Source organism: Aedes aegypti, chromosome 1 (assembly GCF_002204515.2).
Source record: "Aedes aegypti strain LVP_AGWG chromosome 1, AaegL5.0 Primary Assembly, whole genome shotgun sequence".
Classification (NCBI taxonomy): Eukaryota; Metazoa; Arthropoda; class Insecta; order Diptera; family Culicidae; genus Aedes; species Aedes aegypti.
In genome coordinates this window covers 210446464-210474113 of record NC_035107.1, presented here as the reverse complement: position 1 = coordinate 210474113, position 27650 = coordinate 210446464, and the positions used below count along the sequence as shown (strand labels likewise).

The window sequence follows — 27650 nt, the reverse complement described above, 5'->3', positions numbered from 1 at the left end:
TTAGTCTGCAAAAGAAGAAAATGTAGTGGTTTATTTATTTATGGTTTATATATTTATAAGTTTTACCTGCAAATTTGCATTTAAGTATTTAATTGATTTTTAATGCAATTTTTATGAACTTTGACTCCGTTCGTATCTTTGAAAGTTAAATTGTTGTCTTCTTGGACTGTAGTTATTTTATAAACATCTTTGTCGTTAGTTAACCTTTGAGATATTTTTATGTATTTGGATTCGTTTGGATTAATTGCCGTAGGTTGTTCACGGTTTTCGTGTTTTTGTTCGTAAATTTGCTTACGTTTATCTAGTTCCAGTTTAACTGCGGTATGGATTTTATTGGATTGTTCGATTAGATCCGCGGCGTCAGTAATGTTTAATGTATCAAATATTAATTCGCGCGGTTTTCGTTTTGTTACAGAGTGAAATGTATTGTTATAAATGTCTGTAATGATGTTGATTCGATCGTTAATGGGGAGTTCTTTATATTTTGATTTAAGAGTCCTGTAAAGCTCAATCATAGTTGAGTGGAATCTCTCGACTATTCCATTAGAGGCTGAATTGCAAGCAAAATGAATTTCAATGTTTAGTTCGTTAAAAAATCCGACAAAATCGATTGATTTGAACCCGGGTTCTTGATCGCAAACTATCGTTTGTGGTCTACCGAAGTGTCTGATGTGTTCCGAAAAAGCGTGTTTCAAATCGACGATAGTTCTAGTCTGTAGTGGAATAGTATTTGCAAATTTAGAAAATGAGTAACATGAGTCACATAAGGGTTTTGACTATTCACAATTGTATTACCCATAAAAATCCCGGGGTGGATTTCCTCTGAGCATACTACCGAATCCTCTTGACATTTGGGTTTATTCTACGACTGGCGTGAGGTGACAATTGTCGGTGTCGTATAGCGAGGTGACAATTCTCGATTCGAATGAAGTGACTCGCCGTGCACATCAAATGGAGAGTCACTTCACTCGAGTCAAGAATTGTCACCTCGCTATACGACACCGACTATTGTCACCTCATGCCACTCGTAGAATTAACCCAATTGTGTCAAAGAAGGAATTCTTCTAATTATTTCGCAACGCTGGGGTAGGAAAATGGCTCCATTTAAATTGTCTTGAATAGGGACTGTTAACTCTTCATTTCTATTTAAAATGAAAAGCATCCACAGTTCGTAGTCAACTTTACATTTATACTGAATCATGAAATCTCTCCCTAGGATACCATCAGTTGGTGTCGGGAAGCCATTCGACACTATTTGAAAAGATGGATTAATTTTTTCGCCTTCTATATGAAGACATGTATGAGTGCTGCCTAGTGAAGTAATTGTTCCTTCACCGACGCCTTTAATATTGCAGTTTTCCGAGGGATAACAAATTTGGTCAGATTTAACTTTACTGGCTTTAGTAATTGAAATATCGGAACCAGAATCTAACAAAAAGGTACATTCTACTTCCGATAATCCAAGTTTTAATTTCACAAAGTTGCAGGCAGATACATTTATGGTGTATGCTGCCCAAACTGAACGCCTAAAGGGTGATTCTGGTTGGGAGTTGATAGTTGTTGTTGCTGCTGCTGATCATCTTGACCCTGTTGTTCATCGTTTTCGATATTTTCCTGTTGTGCTACATACATAGAATGCTGTGGGGGCCTATCCCGAGTAACACACATGTTATAATTGTGTATTATCAACTTATATATGACTAGTTTTGGTCATACATCAGTTGATAATACACAATTATAACATGTGTGTTGCTAGGGATGTCTTCCACGACCACCGAAGGGGTTGAAATTTCCTCTGGATGACCAATTATTCCTGTACCTAGTTTGTCCTCTGTATTGGCCTTGCTGATAAAAATTTTGCGGGTAGCCATTTTCTCGAGGGAAATGAGCATTATTCGAGAAATTTCTAGCTCCTCTTCCTCGACCTCTCAAGTTGTTGTGAAAACTATTTTGCATAGCAAAGACATTCACGTTGTCATTACCATGTTCGTCGTAGGTGTTTGTATCGTTTTCTGTGGCTTTAATAATCGCTGCATTAAGCGTCTCAAAATTGCCTGCCTTTAATATAAGTTGTGTTTGAGTATTTTTTATACCACCACACAATGCCTTTATACCCGCTTTCACAGCCATTTTACTGGCGGTGTTGTCGGGGATATTTTCTGCTAGATATATATTTTCTAGCTGGGTTGTTAATTTTTCGACCTCATCTGTAAAATTGGACAGTGTCCCTGTTTGTCGAGTGGCAGATAATTTCGCTAAAAGAAGTTCTGATGTTTGTGTGTTTTTACACTTATCCCGCAAATTTTGCACAATAACGTTAATCGTTTCAGATCTGAATGGATATACTCTATTTGATCACACGGTGTCATTTCGGTGACTCCTTTCTTCTTCCTGGGGGGTGATTTGATGCAGTTCTCCTTAAGTTTTTCAACTTCTTTTTCAGCCTGCTTTCTTCGGTGTTTTTCTTCTTTGTACGAAGTTGCGAGGTGTTCGCATCTTTTCTGTAGTGCTAGCATATTTTCCTCCATTTGTTCCATTTTCTTAACTTTTTCTTGAATGGAGTTATTCAGCTTCTCTTTATATTGGTTCAGTTTTGCGTCAAATTGTAGTTCCAGTTCATTTTTCAGGGTCTCAGCGTATGTCTTTTTTTCTTCGTTTAACTCATCGATTTTTGCACTTTGAGCACTGTTTTCTTCTGTAAGCCTTTTCACTTCTTCGTCGATCGAAGCTTTGACGGTGTTTGAGTACTTGGTTTTGAGTCCTTCTTCAACAATATTCCTGGCTTCCCAAAAGGTAATGTTCCTGTCGATTTTTAGCTTTGTGAGTTGTTTTTCCTTAGCAAGCACTGGACACTCCTTGGCGAAAGCGCCATGCTCATTTTTACAGTTCACACATTTGGCTTCGTTGTTGCATTCATCGTGGAATGCTTCACCACACTTGCTACATTTTTTTTTCACTATTGCAGTCCTTGCTAGTGTGTCCGAACTTGAGGCACTTGAAGCACCTTAGCGGGTTCGGGTACCATGGCCTGGTCTCCAGTAACAGATATCCTAGTTTTATTTCCTTGGGAGGACAGATTCCCTTCACGGTCAATATGAAGATTTTTGCCTTCTTCTAGTCTTTCAATCACCATATTTTTTTCTCTGGAACCTCCGTCAGAGGTTTCCCCCAAACGGGGGAAACTAAGGTTGTTCATCTGGCTCGGTTATCGCCAGCTGATTTTGATTTAATTTGCACTCGCGTATGCTATTCACTAAGGTTGTTCACTTTGTCCGTTTGCCTAGTAATCGTTTTCGCCGGTAGGCCGGGAGCGTAATATGACACCTTTTTAATTAATAACCGCGAGCACCGATTGCGCCGATGCGACTTAACACGACCGGGGTTGCACTCGAACTGCGTCTGTAGTGAGAACAAACGGCTTCTCAAAGTCCGGATATTGGAGAATGTCACTGGACGTAAGTATGTTTCTGCATCTTTCGAATGCATCAACAAACTCCTTGTCGTGTGTGATTTTCTCACCTTTCCGTAGTGCTTGTGTAAGAGGTTTGGCTATTTTCGCAAAATCCCTAATGCATTTACGGTGAGGTGTACCGGACTTCGAATAGGAATCAGTTGTTACACGATTGGTGGTTGGTTATCCAATGTCTTACTTTATTCATTTCAGTTTCAAAGTCAGTTCTGGTTTTACATTGCTTACAAAACATCTGGAATGCATGTGTGAATAACATTAAACAGGGAAATGGAAAAGGCAAGGCAGAAGGCCTTGTCACACTTGAATGTTGGGTATCAAATAACTCTGTCAGCATGTTAAAGAATTTGGGTGATGTTTAACTATCAGAAGGGTGTCATAAGGAAGTTGATAATTTATGGATGTTGCAAAGTGAGGCTTTGCTGTGCTGTGTAAGTGTTATGTTTTGAAATGAGATTAACTGAATGGTATTGTTATACCACAACGGTAGTAGCCCAAAATTCCGAGAAAACCTCTCAATTGTTTCTCGTCTGTGGGGATTGGCCAATTCCTGATAATATCAATCTTATCAGGATTTGGTTTTACTCCATCACGTGTCACGACCTGCCCGAGAAAGGCTACTTCCTTTTGGAGGAATTCGCTTTTGTCGAGTTGGATCTTCATATTATATTTTCTCAGAGTTTCAAAGATTTTCCTCAGGTTGTCGTCCATATAGACGAGACATCTGATGCCGATATGCTCTCTTAAAACGTTATCCATCACGCGCTGAAACGTTGATGGGGCGTTTTTGAGCCCAAAAGGCATCCTCAAGAATTCGTAATGACCGTTTTCAACATTGAAAGCGGTTTTATCAATATCACGGTTGTCCACTTCAATTTGGTGGAAACCGGATGCTAAATCGAGGGTTGTAAAATACATGCAACGCCCCAATTTATCTAAAATATCCGTAATGTTCGGAATGGGATAACGATCATCAATCGTTTTCTCATTAAGTTTACGATAATCTATGACTAGACGCCACTTTTTGTGTCCAGCTGCATCTAGTTTTTTTGGGACAATCCAGACAGGGGATGTCCAAGGGCTGCTTGAGGGCCTTATGATGCCCTGGTCAAGCATTTTCGAGATTTGCCGCTGCACCTCTGCTCTATGACAGAAGGGGTAGCGGAACGGAAGCTTGAGGGGATTACCGTCAAACGGTGTTAAATCCCTCACGCTAGATGGAGTCTGGAGGCTCTTAAGAACATCCTCTTCAGACGTCACATTACGACTGATGCTGCCATGGTTGACGGCATTACTCGCTGCGCCTATGCTAAGCCGAGTCAGCTGATCAGAGATGCGGGCCATCTCTCGCTCCAGTGCAGCGATTGTTGCTGTATGCTCTGTCTGAAGGGAAGACCCTTCGCTTGAGCGAGCAAACCGTTCGTTCGTGGTAGCTCCAGCAGTTTCCACATCCTCATGAGCGAGGATAAAACGCTCCTCCTCAACGGGAGTCATTGCCTTGCTTCTAGTTTCTGGCATTTTCACGGTCGGGATTTTTTCACTTGCTAGTTAACACTTCTTAAAACTATCACTTTTCACTTGTCACTTAGTTAGTTTTTTTTTTGAAAGGTTATTTTTACAGTAAGATGAGAGGTAGATAGATAGATTAATGGGATAGTTAGTCGAAAGAAAATACTTACTGCAAAAGATCGATATTCGCTCGATCTCAGATCTAAACTCCGGGTAGCCTAAAGATTCCTGGGATGTTGAAGATTCCGCGGATTACCTTGACGGCTGCAACCACTAATTTACGATATTCCCTCGTAAACGGAACACTCCGGATCGCGACACTACAATGAAATCCGCGCCGACTGCGCCACTTAAAACTTCATCGACTGGGAAGTTCTTTTTAAAAAAATATTACTTGTATACTCCACGATGGTTAACTACTGGGTAACTTTATTATTTCATTCAAAGCCCTAACTGCCCTGCTTGTTTTCCTAAAACAGCTAGCCTTGCACCTAGCGACGTTGGTCCGGTGGTTCCGCTCCTGTTGCTCTTACACCGAGTGTAGATAATGATGTAAATGCCTAGAATGATACAAATGGAAGATAGCCCCAAACTGGTGGATGTTCGGAGAGAATGTTGGTATTTGATGATCTGGAGTTGTTCTCGGGTTTCGATGTGCAATTTTTCCAGATCTTTGAGATCTATGGTTGATTCAAAGTCTGTCTGCTGAATTTTTACTCCGTCCATGGGTATTATTGTTGGTAGCGTTTTCGATGAAAATGCAGTAGTTGTGAAATTCTTCCCATCTATTGAAATGGTACAGTTTGAGAAGAATATTAAGGTTGTGCCAAAAAGCTTTCGCTTGTTTTGCAGGCAGCTGGATGATAGTGTGACCGATGCGTTTTTGACTATGACGTCAAGACTTGGTCAAGACTTCTATAGGTTGTAAAGCTGCATTGTCCGGGGAGTCCTCTTATGATTTTTGAGAAACATTCATCGCCTGAGATGTCTTCAAGCTTATCTTTCTTGCAAAGAGAGCTTCCTCCAATATTTTGACATTCATCTTTGAGAAAGTAGGTCAGGTTGTTGTGTATTATTGCTTCATTCCAGGGTAATTTAATATTTCTACCGTTGATTGGTAGGGGTTCCAGTATCAAATTATTGAAATACAAGGGCGAAATTTGTGGGATGCCGATTATTAAGTAGAGTGTTGAGCCCTTAAAAAGAGCACGGATGTCCAGATAATCGTAGACCTGATCGGGATTCAAAACTGTTATGCCCTGTTCTTCTAATTTCTCTGAGATAAATTTAATTTCCTCTGTTTCCAAGAAGTTCTTTGATATAATGTGGATTTTCGATAACTGAATATCTTCAAAAATTGAATCTAGGTGTTTTTGTAAAAGGTCAATAGGAAATTTTAAAAGCCTGTCGGATGGTCGTAAAGTTCTGATTTATCAGTTTGTTATTCATAAATGACTGTCTAGCTATTATTATTTGCCGTTTGATGATACTCTGTTCTCTATTAACCGTGTCTATGATTTTATTGATTCTATTCTCTAAATGTCTATTTAATTTTACTTGAATGTTATTTTGTCTGACTAAATCTTGATTGCTACCTCTTAGTTCTTCGATATCATTATTTATTTGATGCAAATCATTTTCGTCTAGATTTCCAGTTATGGCTTTTATGGCTGATCCTAGCAGGTTGAAAGCTCCCCGCCCCCGTCTACTGTGTTTTATCGGGTTTAGTTTCCTATATGAGGTTTTAACATCTTCCAACTTTGTTCTTAGCATGGATGTCAGGTCGTCAAAGTCGGTGAAAATTTTGAGTCCATCGACAGCGAGTTCGATGTTGTCCAAAAGTGGTTTGTATTTGTTTAAATCGATGGCATGATAGATGCGGTGTCGTCCTGTCTTTATGAGTGTGTTACCAGATTGTATCGTTAGTAGTCCAGGGTTTCTCGTGAGGTCGTATAGCTGTATAGTTTGTGATAATGTAGTCGTAATGGTCAGGCATGTCAGAGTCGTTAGGTGAATCCACATCTGAAATTGTGAATGCAAGAATTTTGTAGTGGATTCAGGTACGCCGAATGTTGTCTTTATGGATCTCTCGGTCATAGTGATCTTCAAACGTTCTACCGTTATCTTGGACCACTGTGACAGGGAGGTATCTTTCTCGACCCTTATTCCGCACACCCTGCACTTTGTTGTATACGGTGCCTTCCTCCAGTAGGATGGGTGGTTCCTCTCTCGCCTTGTTGTGATACTCCAAATTTTTATTCTGGGTTGATTTCGATTGAGCATTGACCTCTTGATAAAATTTATTTCTATTCTCTATAATTTTGTTCATGTCCAAAGGCATTTCCTCTCCGTCTCTTCTTGCATACATGATTTCCCTTGGTTTTAATTTTAAAGCTGAATGCACTGTATTATTGTATGTAGTGCATGCTATTCTGAAAAGTTCTTTATCATTTAGATCGGGGTATGCGGGTTTTAAGCATCGATAGATTTCACCTAACGTTGAGTGGAATCTTTCGACGGTTCCATTACTTTTACTGTGGTTTGGTGGAGTGAAATGTATTTGGACATTTCGATTTTCCAAAAGGGTTCTTATCTCGATAGAACGCATTGCAGGTTCATTATCTGATATGAGCAAATTTGGAGTACCAATCAAGGAAAAGTATTTCGTAAGCTATCTTACATCGTTTATGTTGCGGGATTTGATCGGTATGATCGTTGCAAATCGGGAAAATTTGTCTACAAAAGATAAAAATATATTAGGGTTTTTTATAAAAATATCTAAATGTACTATTTCTAATGATTTTTTTGGATTAGGTGTAGAGCCATACTTTATCTTGTAAGGGTGTCTCTCGTATTTGTTTTTATTAAAAATTCGACAGAGCCGGATAAACCGTTGGATTGTGGTTTTCATTTATGGGAAATAATAGCGACTGGCTATCTGTTGGTTATTCTCCCAGACGCTGCGGTGTCCGTTGGTATGTGTTTGCTCTGTTACCAGGTTTTGGTCTTCCAAGGTTTTTAGGTCTATCAGTAATTTTTGACTAATGCAGACTTTAAATGGTTTCCCCCTACTGAAGTAACTTTTGTAAACTATTTGCAATGTTTTAATAACGCTCTCTGGACAGAAAATACAATTGGATGTTTTTACGTCCATGTATTCTTTGAACATTTTTATTAAATAGGGTACTCCAAAATTAATTTTTGTGATGGTACGCCTAAACATTCGAGGAAATATTTCCTCGTAGGTTTCATTTTCATTGACTCCTAATTTTAAAATAATTTGGTTACTGAATTTATTAAGTGGGTGTAATGTACATGGTATGAAGGCAGAATCGCCCGTGTCAGCGGAATGTACTGTTTCTGCGGAGTCATCTTCAGATGAAGATTCGTCAGAAGATGTTTCATCCATGTCGTTTGCATTCAATTCTTCTCGGACCCTAGAAAGACCGTCAGCCACAATGTTTTGCTTTCCGGGTCTATATTTTATGTCGTAATTGAATTCTTCTAGAGATAACCTCCAGTGAATGAGCCTGTGGTTTGTATCTTTTAGATTCAGTCCGTAGGTCAACGGTTGATGGTCCGTATATAGCGTAAATTTTCGCCCGTAAAGGTACGGCCTGAAATATCTACAAGCCCAGACAATTGCCAATAGTTCTTTCTCAATGGCAGAGTATTTCTCCTCTGACTTATTGAGAGTCCTAGAAGCAAAAGCGACAGGTTTGTCCTTGCCAATTATGCCTTGTGATAAGACAGCGCCAACGGCGTAATTGGAGGCGTCTGTTGTTAGAATAAATGGTTTTTCCAGATCGGGATATTGCACTTGACGTTAAGATATTTCTACACCGTTCAAATGCGTCTATGAAATCCTTAGTGTGTATGATTTTCTCTCCCTTTCTCAATGTTTGGGTTAACGGTTTCGCTATTTTCGCAAAGTCCCGGATGAACTTCCGATAATAGCCCAAAACACCTAGGAACCCTCTAAGTTCCTTTTCATTCTTCGGGAGTGGCCAATTTCTGATAATGTCAATTTTATCTTGGTTGGGTTTCACTTCTTCGCGGGTAACGATGTGCCCGAGGAAAGCTATCTCTTTGTGTAGAAATTCGCTTTTATCGGGTTGTATTTTCATATTATACTTTTGTAAACTCGCGAATATTAGTCGCAGATTGTCGAGATGTTCTTTAAGACTGGTCGAGAACACTATGATGTCGTCCATACAGACAAGACACCGAACACCAATGTGTTCTCGTAACACGTTATCCATAACGCGTTGGAAAGTCGACGTTGAAGGCAGTTTTCGCAATATCGCGCGGGTCAACTTCAATTTGGTGGAAACCCGACGCGAGATCTAGGGTTGTAAAATACATATAACGTCCTAGCTTGTCTAGAATATCCGTTATATTTGGAATGGGATAACGATCGTCAATCGTTTTCTCATTCAATTTACGGTAGTCGATGACTAACCGCCATTTCTTGTTTCCTGATGCGTCCAATTTTTTTGGAACGATCCAAACAGGGGACGTCCAAGGACTACTCGAGGGCCTTATTATTCCCTGATCGAGCATTTTTGAAATTTGTCTCTGTACTTCCGCTCTGTGACAGAACGGGTACCGGTAAGACTTAGTGTGTATAGTAGAGTGGTTCAAAAAATCGTTTTTGCTCCACACCGCTCATTCGATTCTAGATCAAATTCTGAGTGTCCTCCCAAAATTTGAACTCATTTGGATGAAAACTGAGACTGCACAAGCCCTTTAAAGTTTATATGGGAATTACTATGGGAAAAGCAACCAATTCATTCAATCGGTCATAGTGTTTGCCCATGTGCTCTTGGAGATAAGAACTACGTTGATACTGTGAGAAACAATAATCAGCTACAACTTTGCCGAAGACCGTTTTTACATCGGACGCCTCAGTAATTAGTTATTGATTTTTGAATAAGTTGTGAAACTTTGGCTATAATTATTGGGCTGCTCTGCAGGCATCACTGGATATATGCAGTAAAACATAGTAGCCATGATTTGTGCGTGCTATCTTTCGCGTCAGGTGCAACAATGTTGCCTGTTCAGAAGTTAAATGAGCACTGCTGAAGAATTTGTGACTGGATATAAATCAATAACTAATTACTGAGGCGTCCGATTTGAAAACGGTCTTCAGCAAAGTTGTTCCTGATGAATGTATCTCACAGTACCAACGTAGTTCTAATCTCCAAGAGCACATGGGCAAACACTATGACCGATTGAATGAATTGATTGCTTATCTCATAGTAATTCCCACACTCTTGGAAAATATCATGTAAAATTAGGTTCAGTAAGATGCACATAAAAGAAGCGAACCTTTTGACGTTATTTTACGTCCGATCTTAAAATTACATGACATTGAAAAACCAAAAAAAAAACATACACGTCGTGACGTAAAAGTAAGTTTTCAAACTTACTTTTTCATCACGACGCGTATTCTCTCTAGAGGTTTTGTTGTCACATAATATAGTCGATAAACGCACTGGATTTTATTGCTCTGAACAGCCACTAAACATCACTTCTACATACCATCTAGAGCGATTCCATTGAGTCGAATTTCCTTCTTACGTTACTCGTGCACGGAATGCATGTGTAGTCTGTAGTTCCATAATATAATTGCACGGCAGAAATATCGAAATTTATGCAATTAGAGCGGTGGTCACTAGTCTTCAAACATTAACTTCGATGTTATCTGCAAACATTTTTGCCCCATAGTATTATTTCACAGTTGGACAAATTTATAAGCTGGGTTTTTCACGTTGCACAGACTCACTAAATAAAGCTTTGCTGCCAATGTATCTTCCACTTATTCTGTACGCGCTCCAAATCCAGCTATAATATTCTCCTGGCACCGCAACGGTTTAACTGGAGTTTTGGATGAAAATCACTCGCGCACCGATAGTATTTTAGATTTTGAGAAATCAGACTGAACGGCAGGTCCAAATGAACAATAAGTCCATCTACAATTCACGAGCAAATTATGTAGAACACTGATAAAACGACTTTCCGGTGGATCGTATTTCGCTTTGCATGTTTTCTGTGAAAAATTAAACTCAACTGTCAGCGCCCAGCAGCGGTCGTGTGCCTGTTTGAACAAAGTGCAAAATCATGTAATTTTAAATCTTTTGAAACTCGAATTCAAGTCTCGCGACATTTTTACACTTCTTTAACGCTTTATTGCGCGATGAGCTGTTTTTTTCATTGCTAATCAAATTTATTATTATGCTTGAGAATCATGGCATTATGATACATCCAAAGAAACAGAAAATTATGTCATATTGAGGATTGAGTCATGAAATATTTAAGTGCTCAAGCGATTAAGTTACCAGTAAAATTCATATTTTTTAAGAGTGCATATAAACTTTAAAGGGCTTGTACAGTCTCAGTTTTCATCCAAATGAGCTCAAATTTTGGGACGACACTCAGAATTTGATCTAGAATCGGATGAGCGGTGTGGAGCAAAAACGATTTTTTGAACCACTCTAGTGTATAGGTATCTCATCTTTGGTATTGATCTTATGTTTAATAGCATTTGTAAACGTTAATTGTTGATTTTCGGCATAGAAGATATGTTCATATTCAGCTATCAATTTCAATAGGTTGATCTTTTCCTCACTATTGAGGTGATCTAGTCTCAATTGATCAAAGACTCGGCCTCTACTTTCATCCAAATTTTCATCTGGGGTTGCTTGATTTGTGGTGAAATTATTCAACTCCACTATCAGTGGGTCATTGATCACAACCTTAGTGAGCTAATTTGAGATATTTGATACAGTGACAAAGACACGATTGTCTGAGCAACTATACACTCCGGCATGAATTATTACTTGAGGCGTTAGTGAGATATCTTCCTCCAAGTAAAATTCACCATCACTCTCGTCTGTTGGTAAACACACGACTAGAGTTTCGTTGCAATTTAGTTGCACGACCACTGAGTCTGGATATTTTCTATACATGTTTACCTCGCCGGTGGGGAATTGAAGTTTGTTTTCGTTTGTAAGCATATCTGCTTTCAAAGATCTTAGCGTCTCATATCCAATGAGACCGTCGAAGTAATCGTGAAAGTCGAAGACAAGGAATTTTTGTTTGCTTGAACCTGGAATAGTTGCAAAAGGGTCAAGCTCCACATATTTGTTACCACTAATGTTTTTGATTTTCACTGGTTGAGTTTGTTTACATTTGTCCCAATTGACGTGTTTAGGGCTAATGTAATTTCTATTAGCACCAGTGTCAACTAAAAATTTCAGGGGTCCTTTATTCGTAAATATTTTGATAAATGGTAAGAAATTGTTTATCTTTTCATCGCTGCTTCCTCGGCTATATGAAAATTTAATTCATCTTCTGGAGTATCGGATTCGCCGGGAGCTACGTTTATGTTATGTGAGTAAAAATGTTGTGGGTTAGCTTCCATTTCATCGTAGTTCGAATATGGTTGATCTTGGTCATTGTAATAATAAGCTCCATCATACTGAGTATTACAAGGTTCGTTACATTGAGAGTGTTCCTCTTCTATTTGGAAGTTTGGGTTTTGATTTTGATACTTTGCATGTGTTCTACCTGATAGAGGTTTTTTATAGAAGTTTTGATATGGCCTTGCGCCCGATGGACTTTGTTGCTGATTGTTGCCAAATTTGTTAGGAGAAAACCCGTTAGATTTAGTATTATTATTATTTGATCTATAAAATGGATTTGGGTTTGAATTACTAGAGAAGCCAGGTGGTTTAATCTGATGGGGTGGATTAAACTGTTTTGTTTCGAAGTAGACTGGTTTGTTGAAAAAGCCTGGTGGTTTAAAATTCGAATGAGGTGATTGTTTAAATGGGGACGTGGGCGGTTTCTGTTGATTTTGCGTCGAACTAGCAGGTATTTTATTGAACGATTTTGCGAAGTTTTGAACATAGTTATAATTGTCTTCTTCACTACAAAAACGTAAGGCTTCCTTTAATGTTTTTGGTTGTCGTGCCCTGATGATGGGACCTAATGGAGGAAATAGCCCTGCCACAAACACTTTTAAGCCTATGGCTTGATAATTCTGCTGTTTTGCAAGCCTAACATTGATATTTTTCTCATTCAGATTTAACTGATTCATAAGTAGGGAAGTTATGTGGGAAATTTTTTCATAAAGTTCCTGCACCGTTCCCGTTTGCTTCAGCAAGAATAGGTTTCTAATTAGAGAAACCTCATCTCTCTTGTCGTGGTAATGGGCTATGAGATTATTCTTAATCTCGTCCCAATCCAACTCGGTGCCGTACAGCTCAAGAATTGTGTCGGCGTCACCGATTATTTTCGATCGTATGGTTTGCATCCATACGTCAAACTGAGGTGTATGTCTCGCTTGCTCTAGGATAGGCATAATTCTATCTACAGCTTTGAGAAATTGGTTCAGCTTTATTGGATTCCCATCAAACGGAATCAAATCTCTCAATGTCGATGGTGTTTGGAGGCTTTTGAAAACGTCCTCGTCTGCCATCACATTTCTGATCCTAGCAACAGTGTTGTTGTTAGGAGTATTGTCTAATAATTTTGAGCTGAGGAGGCTCAGCTGGGCTGTAAGATGAGCCACCTCTCTCTTCAATGCATCGATTGTTGTTTCGTGCTCCGTCCGCGAGGAAGGTCCTTCGCTTAGACGGGCGAATTGCTCGCTTTCAGAGATTCCAGTATCTTCGTTACCTAGGTTCGAATGTTCCTCTTCGAAAGAGGCCATTTTCCTGTTTCTTGTTTCTGGCATCTCCCTGTATTTATCACTATCACTATCAGCTTTTATTTTTTTGTTGGGGTTTAAGTTAGTTTTTCTTTCTCGGTTTGTGATATATTAGAGATTCGGATACCGTGGGTTTGTCCTCCTCTCTCTGAATTAGTATGGTTTATTTTTTTGTTCAAAGGAATGACGTTTTTATTTTTTTCCAGAAAACGTCAATCCTCAGATTTTAAGATTTATTTTTTTAAGATTTTTATATACAAGAAGGATTACATAGTTAATAGAAAAAGGGGTGACTTACCGCAAAAGATCGATATCCGTTCGATCTTGGAGGAAATTCCGGGTAGCACTGGATGTTTACTACGTAAGGTTCGCGAAATTTTTTTAACGATGTAACCACTGATCCACGATATGCGTTCGTGGATGGACTGTTCCGAGTTACGATACTTTAAAAAAATCCGCACGACTGCGCCACTTAACACATTTGTCTTCTGAAAAGACTTTTCAAAAAACTAAGTCTAATTTAACAGGAGGATTCGGATTCACAAGTGCACTCTACAACGTACCGACACGAATTGATTTATTGTTTCCTTCTCTAGTCTGAGTTGGACCTACCTATTTCCCTAACGCTCCTGACTCTGCAAATTCCACGATCAGGTGACTCGTCCGTCTTTGTTGCCATGTAGTGGTGCTACGTCGGCACGTGGTGACGATCGGTGCATACGGTGCATGGTCAGCATGTTCCTTCTGGTGGTGATTGTCCGGTTCGTCTTGGATTGAAAGGTGTTGGCGTCCGTGTGGGTTTGTTTGATGAGGAGTTTTCGTTAACTTATATATATATATATATATATATATATATATATATATATATATATATATATATATATATATATATATATATATATATATATATATATATGCAGGCTTTACACGTCCGAACCAAACGGAGGCTCTACTAAGAATGAGCTTGATGGTATAATCGGAGAACTGGATAAGGTATGATCCTTGTATATCTCGTCCCTGTCCCGAACAATTTGACGTCAAGGTGATGTTCGTTACGCTAATCAAGATGTTGGCATCGTTTATTCTCTTAATCACATCCTGACTTTTTCGATGGGACATTTAGCTGGTTCACCAGCGACTAGTTGTTGGATGCATTCTCCTAGTGGTTCTAGTTGAGGGCTTTTGCAGACATATTCATTCTTATATCTTGTCAGGTAATACATTGTAGTTAAATGAATTCTATGGTTGTTGGAAATGACTGGTTCTATGTAGCACAATTGGTACTCTACCTCCTTAACTCGTGGAATTTTGAGGGTATAGATGATTTCATCCTTACCAAACAGCACGTAAACACTGGAAATATCTAATATGTTATCCAGTAGACTCATTCTAAGACCGCTGTTCTTGAGGAATTCCTGGGCTATGATTATCTCGTCTGGAGAAATGATGCGGCTACTGGGGATGTTGCTTCGGGCCAATGTAACATAGAGTGAAGCTTCTTTGATTTTACTTTAACAATCGAACTTAACATGTGTTGGTCAGAGATTTTCGTCTGAATTGTTGTATCTAAATTTTGAATAGTATTTGCGAGGAGATTTAGATTAATGTGGTGGCCTATTCTCAAGTAACCGCTGCTGATTCTGGCTGTACCTATCGGAATAATTATCAATGAGTTTTTCCCTACATCGTGTATTAGTAATTCCGCGTGTATCGTCGTCGTCAGTCATTGATAGAATTGATGCCCATTTCAAATAATTAATCTATTCGAAGTGGACATTAATACTATTGATGACGTTCAGTTTGCCTTTTGCTAACCAGAATGATCCGTAGCCACTCTTACTATTAGCTAGCTAGACACATCGTTATCATATACGACGTAGGGAATACTTAAGAACTCTTAGGAAAATGACTAGTAGATTCACTGAGTAGAAATAAGCGGCGACAATCTTATTTTAATATGGTTTTTACATTGCCATAATAAGAAAAACCTCTTTTGTAACAGCGGTATAAATAATCTAATTCCAGCTTCATTTTCGCAAAATTTACAAGTAGAAAGTAGGCGTTGTGAAGCATTGCATTTGCCACCGAAAAGTGAATCTTGTAGGAGACTGTAATACAAGCCTAAGGTAACTTTACTCTTCAATAATCACTATAAAAATGACTATGGTAAGTAAGACGCTGAGATCGATCATTAGGGTACACTTGCTAGTTTCGAAAAATTGTTGAACAGACAAGGAAAGCGACTTTTTTCTTTAAGGATATATGAACGTAATGACCAATAAATACTTTTAACAACAAAAAATGAAATTAACTAGAACTTTTACTAAACAGCCTAATTTTGTTAAGACTTGACGACAATTGACATTTAAGATTCTAATCTTACGTATAAGACAGGAGTAATCAGAATAGCACTTGAATGACAAATTATTCAAAACCATTTCGACTAGACAGTATTAGTAAGGGCACTACTACATTACTAATTCAAACAAATTCTGATGGAGCTGCTGATTTTCACAATGCTTCCTTTTCTCAGAAGCAAGGGAATATGGGTATTTTTCAAAAACTATCACGTCACAATACTAATAAAAAAACAGTGTTCATGTGGGCACCATAGCCCAGTCCGTCTGAGTATTGGTCCTGGTAGAGGGGAAACTTGGCAAAAGCCAGACCAAGGGTTCAGCCTTGACAAGTTAAGCTGTCAGGCAGCTCCAACTGAATACCACAAAAAAAAATCTGTACTACTGTTTTTGCTACTCCTGTTTATAGCAATAATATTATGTACCACTTTGTACCATTTTGTGTATGATAGTTTGGTCTTCGCTGAAAATTTCCTCGACCTCTATTATGCGAACGATTTTATTCGTTGCGATTATAATTGTAACGAACGTTATGTTGCGTTTGTCTGTTTACTTCCCTTCCTTTGAAATTTAACATCTGTGCAGTTTGAACTGATGTGTTCGAAGCATTTTCTTGAACTTTTTGGGTTGCTTCCTTAATGTCCGTAAATGTACTCGCCTTGAGGATTATCTTTGTCTCAACAGAACTGACACCGTTTATCATAGTATCAACTCCTGCTTTTATTGACATCGATTTTGACACTGGTTTAGGTATCCCACTATTGATGTAAACTCCCTTTAATTTTGCGGTAAGGTTTTCTACCTCGTCACAAAATTTCTGTACCGTATCTTGCTGTTTCAAAGCTTTCATTTTTGCCAAAATATTACCCGGTGTAGTTTTGTCTTCGCATCTAGCTTTGACGTCATCAATAACATCATTAATTGTAACCAATCCATCTGCTAAACCCAATCTGGCTCTACCGATAAGGCGTGTCTTAAGGAACCTTGCTGCAAGAGCTTCTAAGTTTGCCTCCGTTAAATCCTTCAAAAGGTTTGCGAGGTCTACAAAAGCGTTAAGTCCGTCAGCCGTTCCATCATACGGCTGTACGATTGATGTTGCTGTTTTGTAGTCGAAAGCCATTGTGACTTGTGGTTTTGTATTGCGAAACATGCGGCATCAAAAGATCCGTTTATTTTGCTTCATTTTTCCCACTGTGTACTGGTATAATTTCCACGATAATTCACTGTTCACAGAGTTCAGTTTTTCAGTGTGTAAAGACGATGATTTTTGTATTACTAAAATTGTAGTCGTGAGACTGATGGCTATTATACTGAGTTTCCACTTAGCCATTTTTCTGATCTATTCACTTTGCCAATTGGCTTATCGATGAGTCGAATTGTCTTTATCGCGCACTTTGCAGAACGGTCTGCTTTTTACTCTGTACCACTAAGGTTTTCAAAATTGGATAAAAGCTTGTGGTTTGCCGATAGTGTGCGTTCTATGTCTTTCTTAATATGGAAGAAAGACTTTGATAGCTGCTTCAGGTTTTGTTCAGAGGTAAACTTTTCCTGGCATTCTGAGCACAGTGGTAGCATGAATGAGCGTAACACTTCCTCGTGATTCCGTTGCACACCTACGCATGCTGCGTGATACGCACGTTGGCAGCTGCCGTGACATCGCCATAAAAAAGATTGCTGAGCTGCGCACATTTCGTCATTCCACACTTCATTGCACTCGCGGGTTAAGTACTTCGACGAAAAATAAGTACGTACGCGGAGGTCGCGCGCGGTCAGTTAATAATATTTATAAATAAGTTAAAATAATAAAATTATATACACGAGCGCTGTATTAGCGCGTTCGAACTCAAAGACGGTTCGTAAAGCAATGTCTCCACGTGTTCGATACTAACGATGGATTTTGGCTGGCGCGTACTTTGCTGACGTCTGCGAGTATTGGGGCTCAAGTTGTCGAGCGGTTGGAGGATGCGTACATATAACTATACATCTATAAAGATATTCCCTCAAGGTTTACCATATGTTCTTCGCGTTCTTTGGAATTTTAAACGGATGCTGTTCATATTTGGCAATTTTACAGTCTTGGCAATTTTTACGAAGGTCTTAACAATCGATATAATATCTAGAGAAAAGAATAATTGACGAAGTTCTTCATAATTAAGCTTCCAATTTCTATGGTTAAAGTTGTGCGTTCTACGAGCAAATTCGCCTTGGTCCTTCTTAGTTATTAGATCTGGTAATTTCAGGTTGCAAAATTGAACTTTCATCTCTTTAAAATTGTCATTTAAGATTTTAAAGCACGATTTAGCAACCGACAGTTAGGCAAAGATTCCATTTGTTATTCCGGGAGTTTTTTTTTTTAATTTGCGTTAGCTGGTCCTCGGTGTGTTCTTCAAGTTATTTCTTGAAATATGTGTTTGCTAAATCCTGAAAATACGGAATGAAATATGTGAGTGAATATTTTCTTGGGATATATGCATAATGAGTTTATTTTTCAACTTATAAATGATTTCCGGTCCGTAAATAGGGTTGTTTTTGAACAGCTATTTCTAAGTACCGTTTGAAGATTTACTTCGGATTCTTCAACCCGTGGTATTCTGTACAAGCCATCCGCTACCACGTTTTGTTTCCCTTTTCTTACAAATTTACTCGAAAACAAATTGCACTAACCGTGGGCGACCTGTAGCGTTAGTAAATTTGATCTCTTTGGTATTATGTTCTGCTCGAGGTTTAAGTTTTTATAAAGAAATGTGATAATTTGCATCTTCCAACGAGTGTGGTTTTAATTGCCTTATTATGGCAGCTAAAGGCTCCCCAATGTTGTCTAGATACCTTGTCAGGCTTAGTACGTCAATGATTTGTCGTACGGATATAGGATTCAACGGCAAATTTTCTTTCATTCTTGTATTGGTGTTCTTGCAGTCATTGTACAATCTGAGGTGGCTTTTGTCGCCACGCCGTATGTTGAATAATGACGACACATTGGTCGCGAAATCCCGGTGGTCTCCATGTTGTTCAATGGGAACTTGTTTGATAGCATAGATTGTATCTGGATCTCCGTTTGCGCATAGAATAGCGCGAGCATGTCTTTTAACTTTATTTTTATAGCTCTTAGGTACACAGAGCTGATTGAGTCGGGCTGAACATTGGCGCCCTTTACATTTTAAACATGTCATATAGCTCATCTAGTTCACGTAGCCAACTCGACAATTCTTTCTTGTTGCCGGAAAAATCCGGAAAATTTTTGATTGGGTCTGGAATGCAAAAGTTGCTGCTGTTCCCGACCGTCATCAACGCTTTGAGCTGTTCTAATTCAGCTCGAAGTGCCTTCAATTCTGAAGCTCTGGTTTCAGGCATTGTATATTTTGAATATGGAAATGTATGGTTTGATAATAAAATCAATCAGTTTCAACTTACAGTCGTGAATTCTGAAGCCAGGGTTCTCTTGATCGTGTGGCGGGATTATCTCCTCTATTTTAATACGTTCACGATCCCACTTCTGACACCACTTAAGTTCTGCAGGAACTTCTTCAACTTAAAAGAAAAACTTAAAATCAAATTTACAAACACTTTATTCACTCATACGATACCTCTACCACCGGTAGTCGCCCAGAACGAATTTCTTGATGATGATTTTTGGTGACCTCGCTCCGTGGAGGAAGACTGGACAGCACCTCCTTTTTGCTGCTTCACATTGCTATTACGGACCTTAATAGCGTGTAACTTGCTTTTCCTTCAAGAGGGACTTTCTTTATAGCATTGGTATCTTAGAGGATTACGGTGTTACGCGGCCGACTAAGAGCAATGAATAATCGGAGTTCACTCTTTGAAATTAGAATGATAAGTCCTTTCTTTATTCAAATCATCTGTTTATATAGCGATGGGTCACAGTTGTGACATCGCATCGTTCTGATTTAACAATTAATAAAAAAAAAAGATAAACACCTGGAGGGACATTTTAATGTATCATACAAGTTACATCCGAGATGGAGTTTCGGGGTTTTTAAAAAAGACCAAACTTACTCGGACGGAGTTCTGATAGAGACTAACTTTATTCCTACAGAAAATGAATATCGATCACACGATCGGTTCTACCTAGCAACTACCCTTTGGACCTACGTACTAATTCTGCTGGCCTAAGCACTCAACGTTCGCGACTCGGTGCACTGGCCGGTTTGTTTGTTTGTTTATTAGAGACCTTTTAACCGCTTGGTCATTCAGGTCTTGGGTATAAGATTACAGAGTTTATTTACTTAATGGATAGTATAGTATAATAATCTGGTCCGTCCTTCATACAGGGCTGATTGCAGCCTTGGCTGCCTTGCTCGCCTGCTTCTGCAGCTGGTTTTTGATTAGCATCCAAACTGTTATGATGAGTTGTATTCCCATCATGATGATGAGTATCAGCAGCTTCGTGTCGTGGTCTGCCAGTAGGTTGGTGTGGACTTCTTGGGTTTGGATTATCGTCACATCGTGGTCTCCGCTTTGGCTTGTGTCCTTGGAATCGTGGTTTCCCATGTTAAGCTCGGGGCGGGTAGGCGGGCACTGACGAATGATTGGGGTGTACTGATGATTGGTCGGGGTGTCCGCTTGTATATATTTGGTGGTTCTGCTGACGCCTCGTTTGTGTGTCGGGTGCTCTTTTCCTCCGTATCGTGGCTGTTTTGCATTGTTGATTTTATGGAGTTGTTTAACTCATCGATTTTTGAACTTTGAGCACTGTTTTCTTCTGTAAGCCTTTTCACTTCTTCGTCGATCGAAGCTTTGACGGTGTTTGAGTACTTGGTTTTGAGTCCTTCTTCAACAATATTCCTGGCTTCCCAAAAGGTAATGTTCCTGTCGATTTTTAGCTTTGTGAGTTGTTTTTCCTTAGCAAGCACTGGACACTCCTTGGCGAAAGCGCCATGCTCATTTTTACAGTTCACACATTTGGCTTCGTTGTTGCATGCATCGTGGAATGCTTCACCACACTTGCTACATTTTTTTTCACTATTGCAGTCCTTGCTAGTGTGTCCGAACTTGAGGCACTTGAAGCACCTTAGCGGGTTCGGGTACCATGGCCGGGTCTCCAGTAACAGATATCCTAGTTTTATTTCCTTGGGAGGACAGATTCCCTTCACGGTCAATATGAATATGACGGTGGGAGTTTTGTTGTCCTCCGGGCCCTTCATAATTTGTTTTACTTCCGTTATTCCTTGTACTTTTACGATTGTTAAAATAGCGGCGTCTGTATCATTTTTCACATCACGGCAAAAGACGACGACTTTGCACGAGTTCAGTGATTTGTGCTCGTATACCTTGACCGTTATTCCATCAGCTAGTTTGCTTATTTTAGCCAAGTTTTTGACTTGGCTCTCGTTCCGCACTGTTACGAAGATTTTTCCATCCTTGGTCTTCTTTGCAGCAATGACTGTTCCACAATAGCTTTGGATGGTCTTCTCCACTAGCACTGGAGACACGCCATGAAGATTTTTGCCTTCCTCTTGTCTTTCAATCACCATAATTTTTTCTCTGGAACCTCCGCCAGAGGTTTCCCCCAAACGGGGGAAACTAAGGTTGTTCATCTGACTCGGTTATCGCCAGCTGATTTTGATTTAATTTGCATTCGCGTATGCTGTAAGGTTGTTCACTTTGTTCGTTTGCCTAGTAATCGTTTGCGCCGGTAGGCCGGGAGCGTAATATGACACCTTTTTAATTAATAACCGCGAGCACCGATTGCGCCGATGCGACTTAACACGACCGGAGTTGCACTCGAACTGAATCTTGTTCAGTGGTTTCGACACATCCTTGGATTGTTTACTAGTTTCTAAAGATCGAGTCAACGATCTTGTGTTCACTTTAAGGATACTTAATGTTTTCAAATCTTCTGAATTATGTGGTATTCTCGACAATGCATCAGCACATACATTATCTTTACCTGGAATAAATTCAATATCGAAATCTAACTCTTCTAGTTCAAGACGCCTTTTGGTAAACTTTGAGGTTGGATTTCGCATGCCAAATAAATAGACTAGGGGTCTATGGTCAGTTCGAACTTTGAACCTTCGCCCGTACAGATATGACTTGAAATAGTTGATTGCCCAGTGTATTGCAGTCAACTCTTTCTCAATTACTGGTTTATTCTTCTCTCCTTTGGTGAATGCTCTGCTGGCGAATGCAATAGGTAAATCGCCATTTGCATGATTTTGAGACAACACAGCTCCGCATGCAATATTTGAAGCATCTGTTGTCAAAATAAATTCTTTTGAAAAGTCTGGATAGCTTAGAACTTGTGGGGTAAGTAAACAACTTTTTACTTCATTGAATCGTTCTTGATGACTCCATTTAAAGCTAACTTCCTTTTTTAACAAACCATTGAGTGGTTTGGTAATTTCCGCAAAATTAGGAATAAATTTTCTGTAATAATTACAGAAAGCTACAAAGCGACGTACTTCGTCTGCATTCGTAGGTACTGAATATTCACGTATAACTTTATATTTGGAGTCATCGGGCAAAATTCCATAATCAGTTATTTTATGGCCTTAGTACATAACTTGGGTCTTAAAAAATTTGCATTTCATACGGTTCAGTTTAAGATTATAATATCTCAATCTTTCAAAAACTATTGCTAAATTATTCAGATGATGTTTGACAGAGCAGCCAATAACAACAATATCGTCTATGTAAACAAAAGCACATTCTGGATTTAATCCAGCCATTGCTATGCTCATCATTCGTTGAAAGCTATTTGAACTAACATCAAGCCCAAATGGCAATCTCTTGAATTTAAAATGTCCGGATGGCGAGGAAAACACTGTATATTTTTTCGATGTTTCGTCAAGAGGGATTTGATGGAATCCGGCCATCAAATCTAATGTACTAAAATATTTAGCACGATCCAATTCATCCAAAATAACATCAATACGTAGTAAAGGGAATTTATCCGCAATTACCATTTTGTTGAGCTGACGAAAGTCAACTACCAATCCCCATTGTTTTTTCATTATTATTAGACTTTTTTGGAACCAATAATATTGGCGAATTAAATGGTGAAATTGAGGGTTCGATTATGTCATCTTTTAGCATTTTGTTTACTTGCCGGTTGATTTCATCCTTCTGTGCATGAATAATTTTATAATTTGGAATGTAAACCGCTTTGTGATCTGTCAGCTCTATGTTTTGGGTGTAAAAATTATTTGTTGTTAGTTTTTCGTCTGGGAGCGAAAAAACGTCTTCGTATTTTTCTATCAAATTCTTAAGGGGATTTTTGATGTATGGAGCAAACTCATCAACTCCAGTTAATTCAAAAATTGCTTGTACTCTTTGCTGTTGGGTTTTACTACAACGTGTATTTTCAGCCAATTCGTAGTTATCTAAACTTTCAATTTTTGGAATAAAATCTGAAATTATGACAGATGAACCAGTAGTGTTAATGAATTTTACTAAGTGACTTTGGCTTGATACAATGGTATTACCACAAAAGACACCTGGTTGTATCTCTTGAGATATTATCAAACAATCTTTTGAAACATTTAAATTTGGAATTTTTCGCACTACTTCACATCGTGCTGGAATGCATATGCTATTCTGGTAAGTGTCTTCAATTGGTATTGAAACTTCTTGATCAAAATTTCTGAACGTTAATAACCAATGGTCATAATCTATATTGCATTTAAATTTAGTTAGAAAATCATAACCTAATATACCATCGGTGTGAATAGGAAATTGAATGTTTCCGAAAGCCTGTTAGCCTTTCTGGTTCGGTATTCAGGTTTGGAACGGTGTCAACACCGGCCACGTAGACATTTCTAGCATTATTGTTCCGGTTATTATTTCGTCGATAACCGTTAAAGTATCGTGGCTGTGGGCGATTCTGCAAATTGTTTGTGTTATTCCTAATAGAATAGTTATTGTTACCGTTTAAATTACGATAATTGAAATGCCCATGGTTATTACGATTCTCATATTGTTCGGTGTGGTGACCTTCATTTTGACGATTTGTTGATTGGTTATTGCTGGAACCACTGTGCTGGTTCATGCTGGAACTGCGATGGATCTTCTTCGTGACACGTTGCTTTTTCAATGTTATTTTTCACCAATCATTAGTCACATCACATTGTTCTTGTTCATACATTTGTAACACGCGAACTCTTGTTACTTTTCGCTATGCGCAAATCAATTTCTCTTTTAAAACAACACCACACGAAATATGCGCTTGTGGCTAAGATAGCCAGTACAAAACATGCTGCGATAATATCATTCGATTCTAAACTGTTTTCTGTTACAGCAGGAGCAACTTGTTGGGCTTGCTGAGCCACAATGATATTCTCTTCTTTCGACTCGCTGATGGCGAGTTTGACACGCTAGTACTTCTAGTATTTTTTCTGAGTCATGAGATTGAACCTATTTTCGAAAAGAATTACCGTACCCAATATGCCATCAAAAAATGGGTGAAAATCAAACACTAAGAATTTAAAATTTTCACTCAAAAGTGGTTGGAAAAGATTTAATTTGATACCCTGTTTCACTTTTTCACTGCCGGTAACTCCTCGTATATTCAGTGCGTGTATATTTTCTATCGGGATACCTGACGAAAGTGCCCATTTTTTTGAAATAACATTAACGTTTGCACCACAATCTATAAGCATTTTAATTGGTCCTTTTGAAGTCGGAATTTCAATATACGGTAAAGATCTGATTTTTGGTTTTACTTGAACCATTTCGAGACCCATTCGGTGTCCTCTAAAAAATTTATTTTATTTATTTTTTTAAGGCCTCTTCCTTGGTGTCTGAGATGTTGTCTTCACTTGGTTCGTCGATGGTTAAATTTTCCAGTGTGGTGGTACACTCTCCATCATTAAAAAATTCTTTACTAAGCTCAAGCTGCTCATCGTACCATTTTTCATATTCTGTAGGATCCAAATATTCTTCCAAAGTATGAACAACGCGTTTAGCTGTAGGATCGTGAGCTCTCATAGAGTCGCTCGGTCCTCTACGCTGGGCAATCGGTCTATTACCGTAATTCACTTGTTGGGTTCGAATGGTACTAGCATCCATTGGCTCGGGACGTGGTTGTTGTTGGAAGAATGTTCTTTTTGGGGCGAACACATTCGGTCGCGCTGCCCGAGCAGAAGAAAATAACTACTGAATACCAAATTGAGGTATTCCATACCAGATAATTTCCAATACTACATACCTGGATGAGGTATGAATTAGCCCTGCATAAGAGGTAAAATACCTCAAATAATATCTCAAGCATATTCTACGAACACCAAACTGATAACTAGATCAGGTATTGTAATACCTCAATAATACTTGATGGATTTTCATATAAAAATGTAATTTTTCAATTGTAGTTCAATACCTCCAGCAGACCTCAATAGCTGTTTAATACCTCAATGAAGTATTTTTAATTGTTTTAAAGATTTTTTTCAATACCATTATAATACCAAATCGAGGTATTGACAACTGAACAATACTTAATTTTGGTATGATACCAAAAAATGGTATGCATAAGTTATTGGGGAGTTATTTGTTCCTCCTCGGGTGGGGCTTGTAGACTGAAATTTTGATTAGGAAAGTGCCGTGGTGGCGGGTTTGGTGGCATTCGTAGGGGGTTAATATGAGCCGTATGATGATGCGGCGGGACTGGTGGCTTTACTGAGAGGTTAGGTGCAATAAAATGTCTTGGTGCTGCAGTGGGAACGGGTTGCCATGAAGGTATGTTGACTGGTGCATTGCGAGCATCAAGATTTAGATAGTCGACACAATAGCTAAGCTTTGGGGCCAATAAATTCTTACAGAATCTAGAGAGCGGGTCTCCAAGTCCACGAATAAATGTGTCAAGTGCGATTTGGTTATAAAGCCGCATTAAAATTGCTTCATGACCGCGCCACTGGTCGTCCATAGCAACAGCAGAACTAATTAGTGCTATTAGTTCTCGCACTCTGCTGTAATAATTTTCTAAACTTTCGTGTTTGTGTCTATTAAGTGATTTGAGCTGATTATCGAGGGTCATCAAATCTCGTTTATCAGCATAATACAATTTCAAGACTTCTTTTATGCTATCCCACTGCGTGGGAGCATTACTAGTAATGAGGGCATCGTTCGCCTCTCCCTTAATTTTTCTTCTGATAGTTTCAATCAGTAGGTGATATTGAAAACTATTTTTTAGGTCGTCGAACAGTTCTAACACATCTTCAACGTCCAGTATCCACTGGCTTAGATCACGTGGGTTACCAGTGAATTCTGGTAAATCTCTCACAATTTGCGGTCGATAGCGAACCGAGGTTGGGCTGGATTCGACACCTGATTTTGATTAGTGTTTTCTTCAGGATCGGGGATCACGTGATTGAGCCGTGCTGGCAGGATGGGATTGGACATGGTCAAACTTAAATTTTTGAGTAAATCGATTAGAGGGTCAATTTTTCACTTCACTTCCTAAAATTAACACTGTCACTTGAGGGAGGCTTGCTTAATCTAACACTTTTCACTGATCACTAATAAGTTATGATTTCTTGGTTTCAGATTTGGGTTAGTATCGCGCCTGTCTGTGATATTTTAGCGGGTCGCTTACGGATGGTCCGGGCTTGCCGCTGTGCTGTTAGTAAGCGATACGCGTTTAATGTTTTTTAATAAATAATTTCCAAGCGCACTACCGCTCCTGGGGTTTAACTTGGTTTTGTTTTTGGATTAGTTTTGCGCCTAACTGTGATATTATAGTGGGTCGCTTACGGATGGTCCGGGCTTGCCACTGTGTTATTAGTAGACGATATCGCGTTTATGGTTTTGTTAATTACTTAAACTATTTCTTTCTGGTTGTGTTATTACTTACAGTAATACTAAGAGGAAGCACATTCCTTGTGCTGCGGAACAACGCCTCAGTCCTAGAAAATCCTATTATTCCGGGTTGTCGGTGCAACCTTTTGCGCTTTGGATCCGCAAGTCACTGAGTTGATCAATGATGGAGCTGGGACCGGAATCCAAATTCTCGGGTTGGCTTCGTCCGTTGAGACTTATGCGATTACGGAAAGGTCCCGGCTTCGGGCGCCAGTTACATCCGAGATGGAGTTTCGGGGTTTTTAAAAAAAGACCAAACTTACTCGGACGGAGTTCTGATAGAGACTAACTTTATTCCTACAGAAAATGAATATCGGTCACACGATCGGTTCTACCTGGCAACTACCCTTTGGACCTACGTACTAATTCTGCTGGCCTAAGCACTCAACGTTCGCGACTCGGTGCACTGACCGGTGCCGCTGACCTTCCTTTCCTTTGTGGTGGAGGACCGTGGTTTGGTGCTAACTTACATTTTACGTGGGAACCAACTTGGACATTTTCATTTTGCCGAAGTCAGCAGAAAATGTCCACACCGGGACCATCTACACTGGTCGCATATTGCACTTCTTCTTATTTTTATGGCATCCGCTACTTTTTGGTTCCACCACGGCACGGCCTTGTAGGGAACTTCCGTGGATGTTTTGGGAATAGCTTTGTTAGGTTAGGTTAGGTCGATTCTTGTGGTGGAGCTCTGCATTCCGGTTCGGTTGCTTGGGTGTACAAACGTTGGGCTTCCATCGTTTAGGATGATTAGCTCTTGATCGCTTACTATGCTTTCGATAATTTT

The 27650-nt window shown here is 39.2% G+C and overlaps 1 protein-coding gene across 1 annotated transcript; it reads right to left on the bottom strand.

The window, feature by feature from the left end:
* On the bottom strand, positions 1-22003 carry LOC110674314. Its single transcript, XM_021838601.1, has 3 exons — positions 20756-22003; positions 2360-2676; positions 1-5 (listed from the first exon to the last, which is right to left on the bottom strand). Exons 1-3 carry the CDS (start codon positions 21607-21609, stop codon positions 1-3), a joined length of 1176 nt encoding a protein of 391 aa, XP_021694293.1. The 5' UTR covers positions 21610-22003.
* Positions 22004-27650: the final 5647 nt, after the last annotated feature.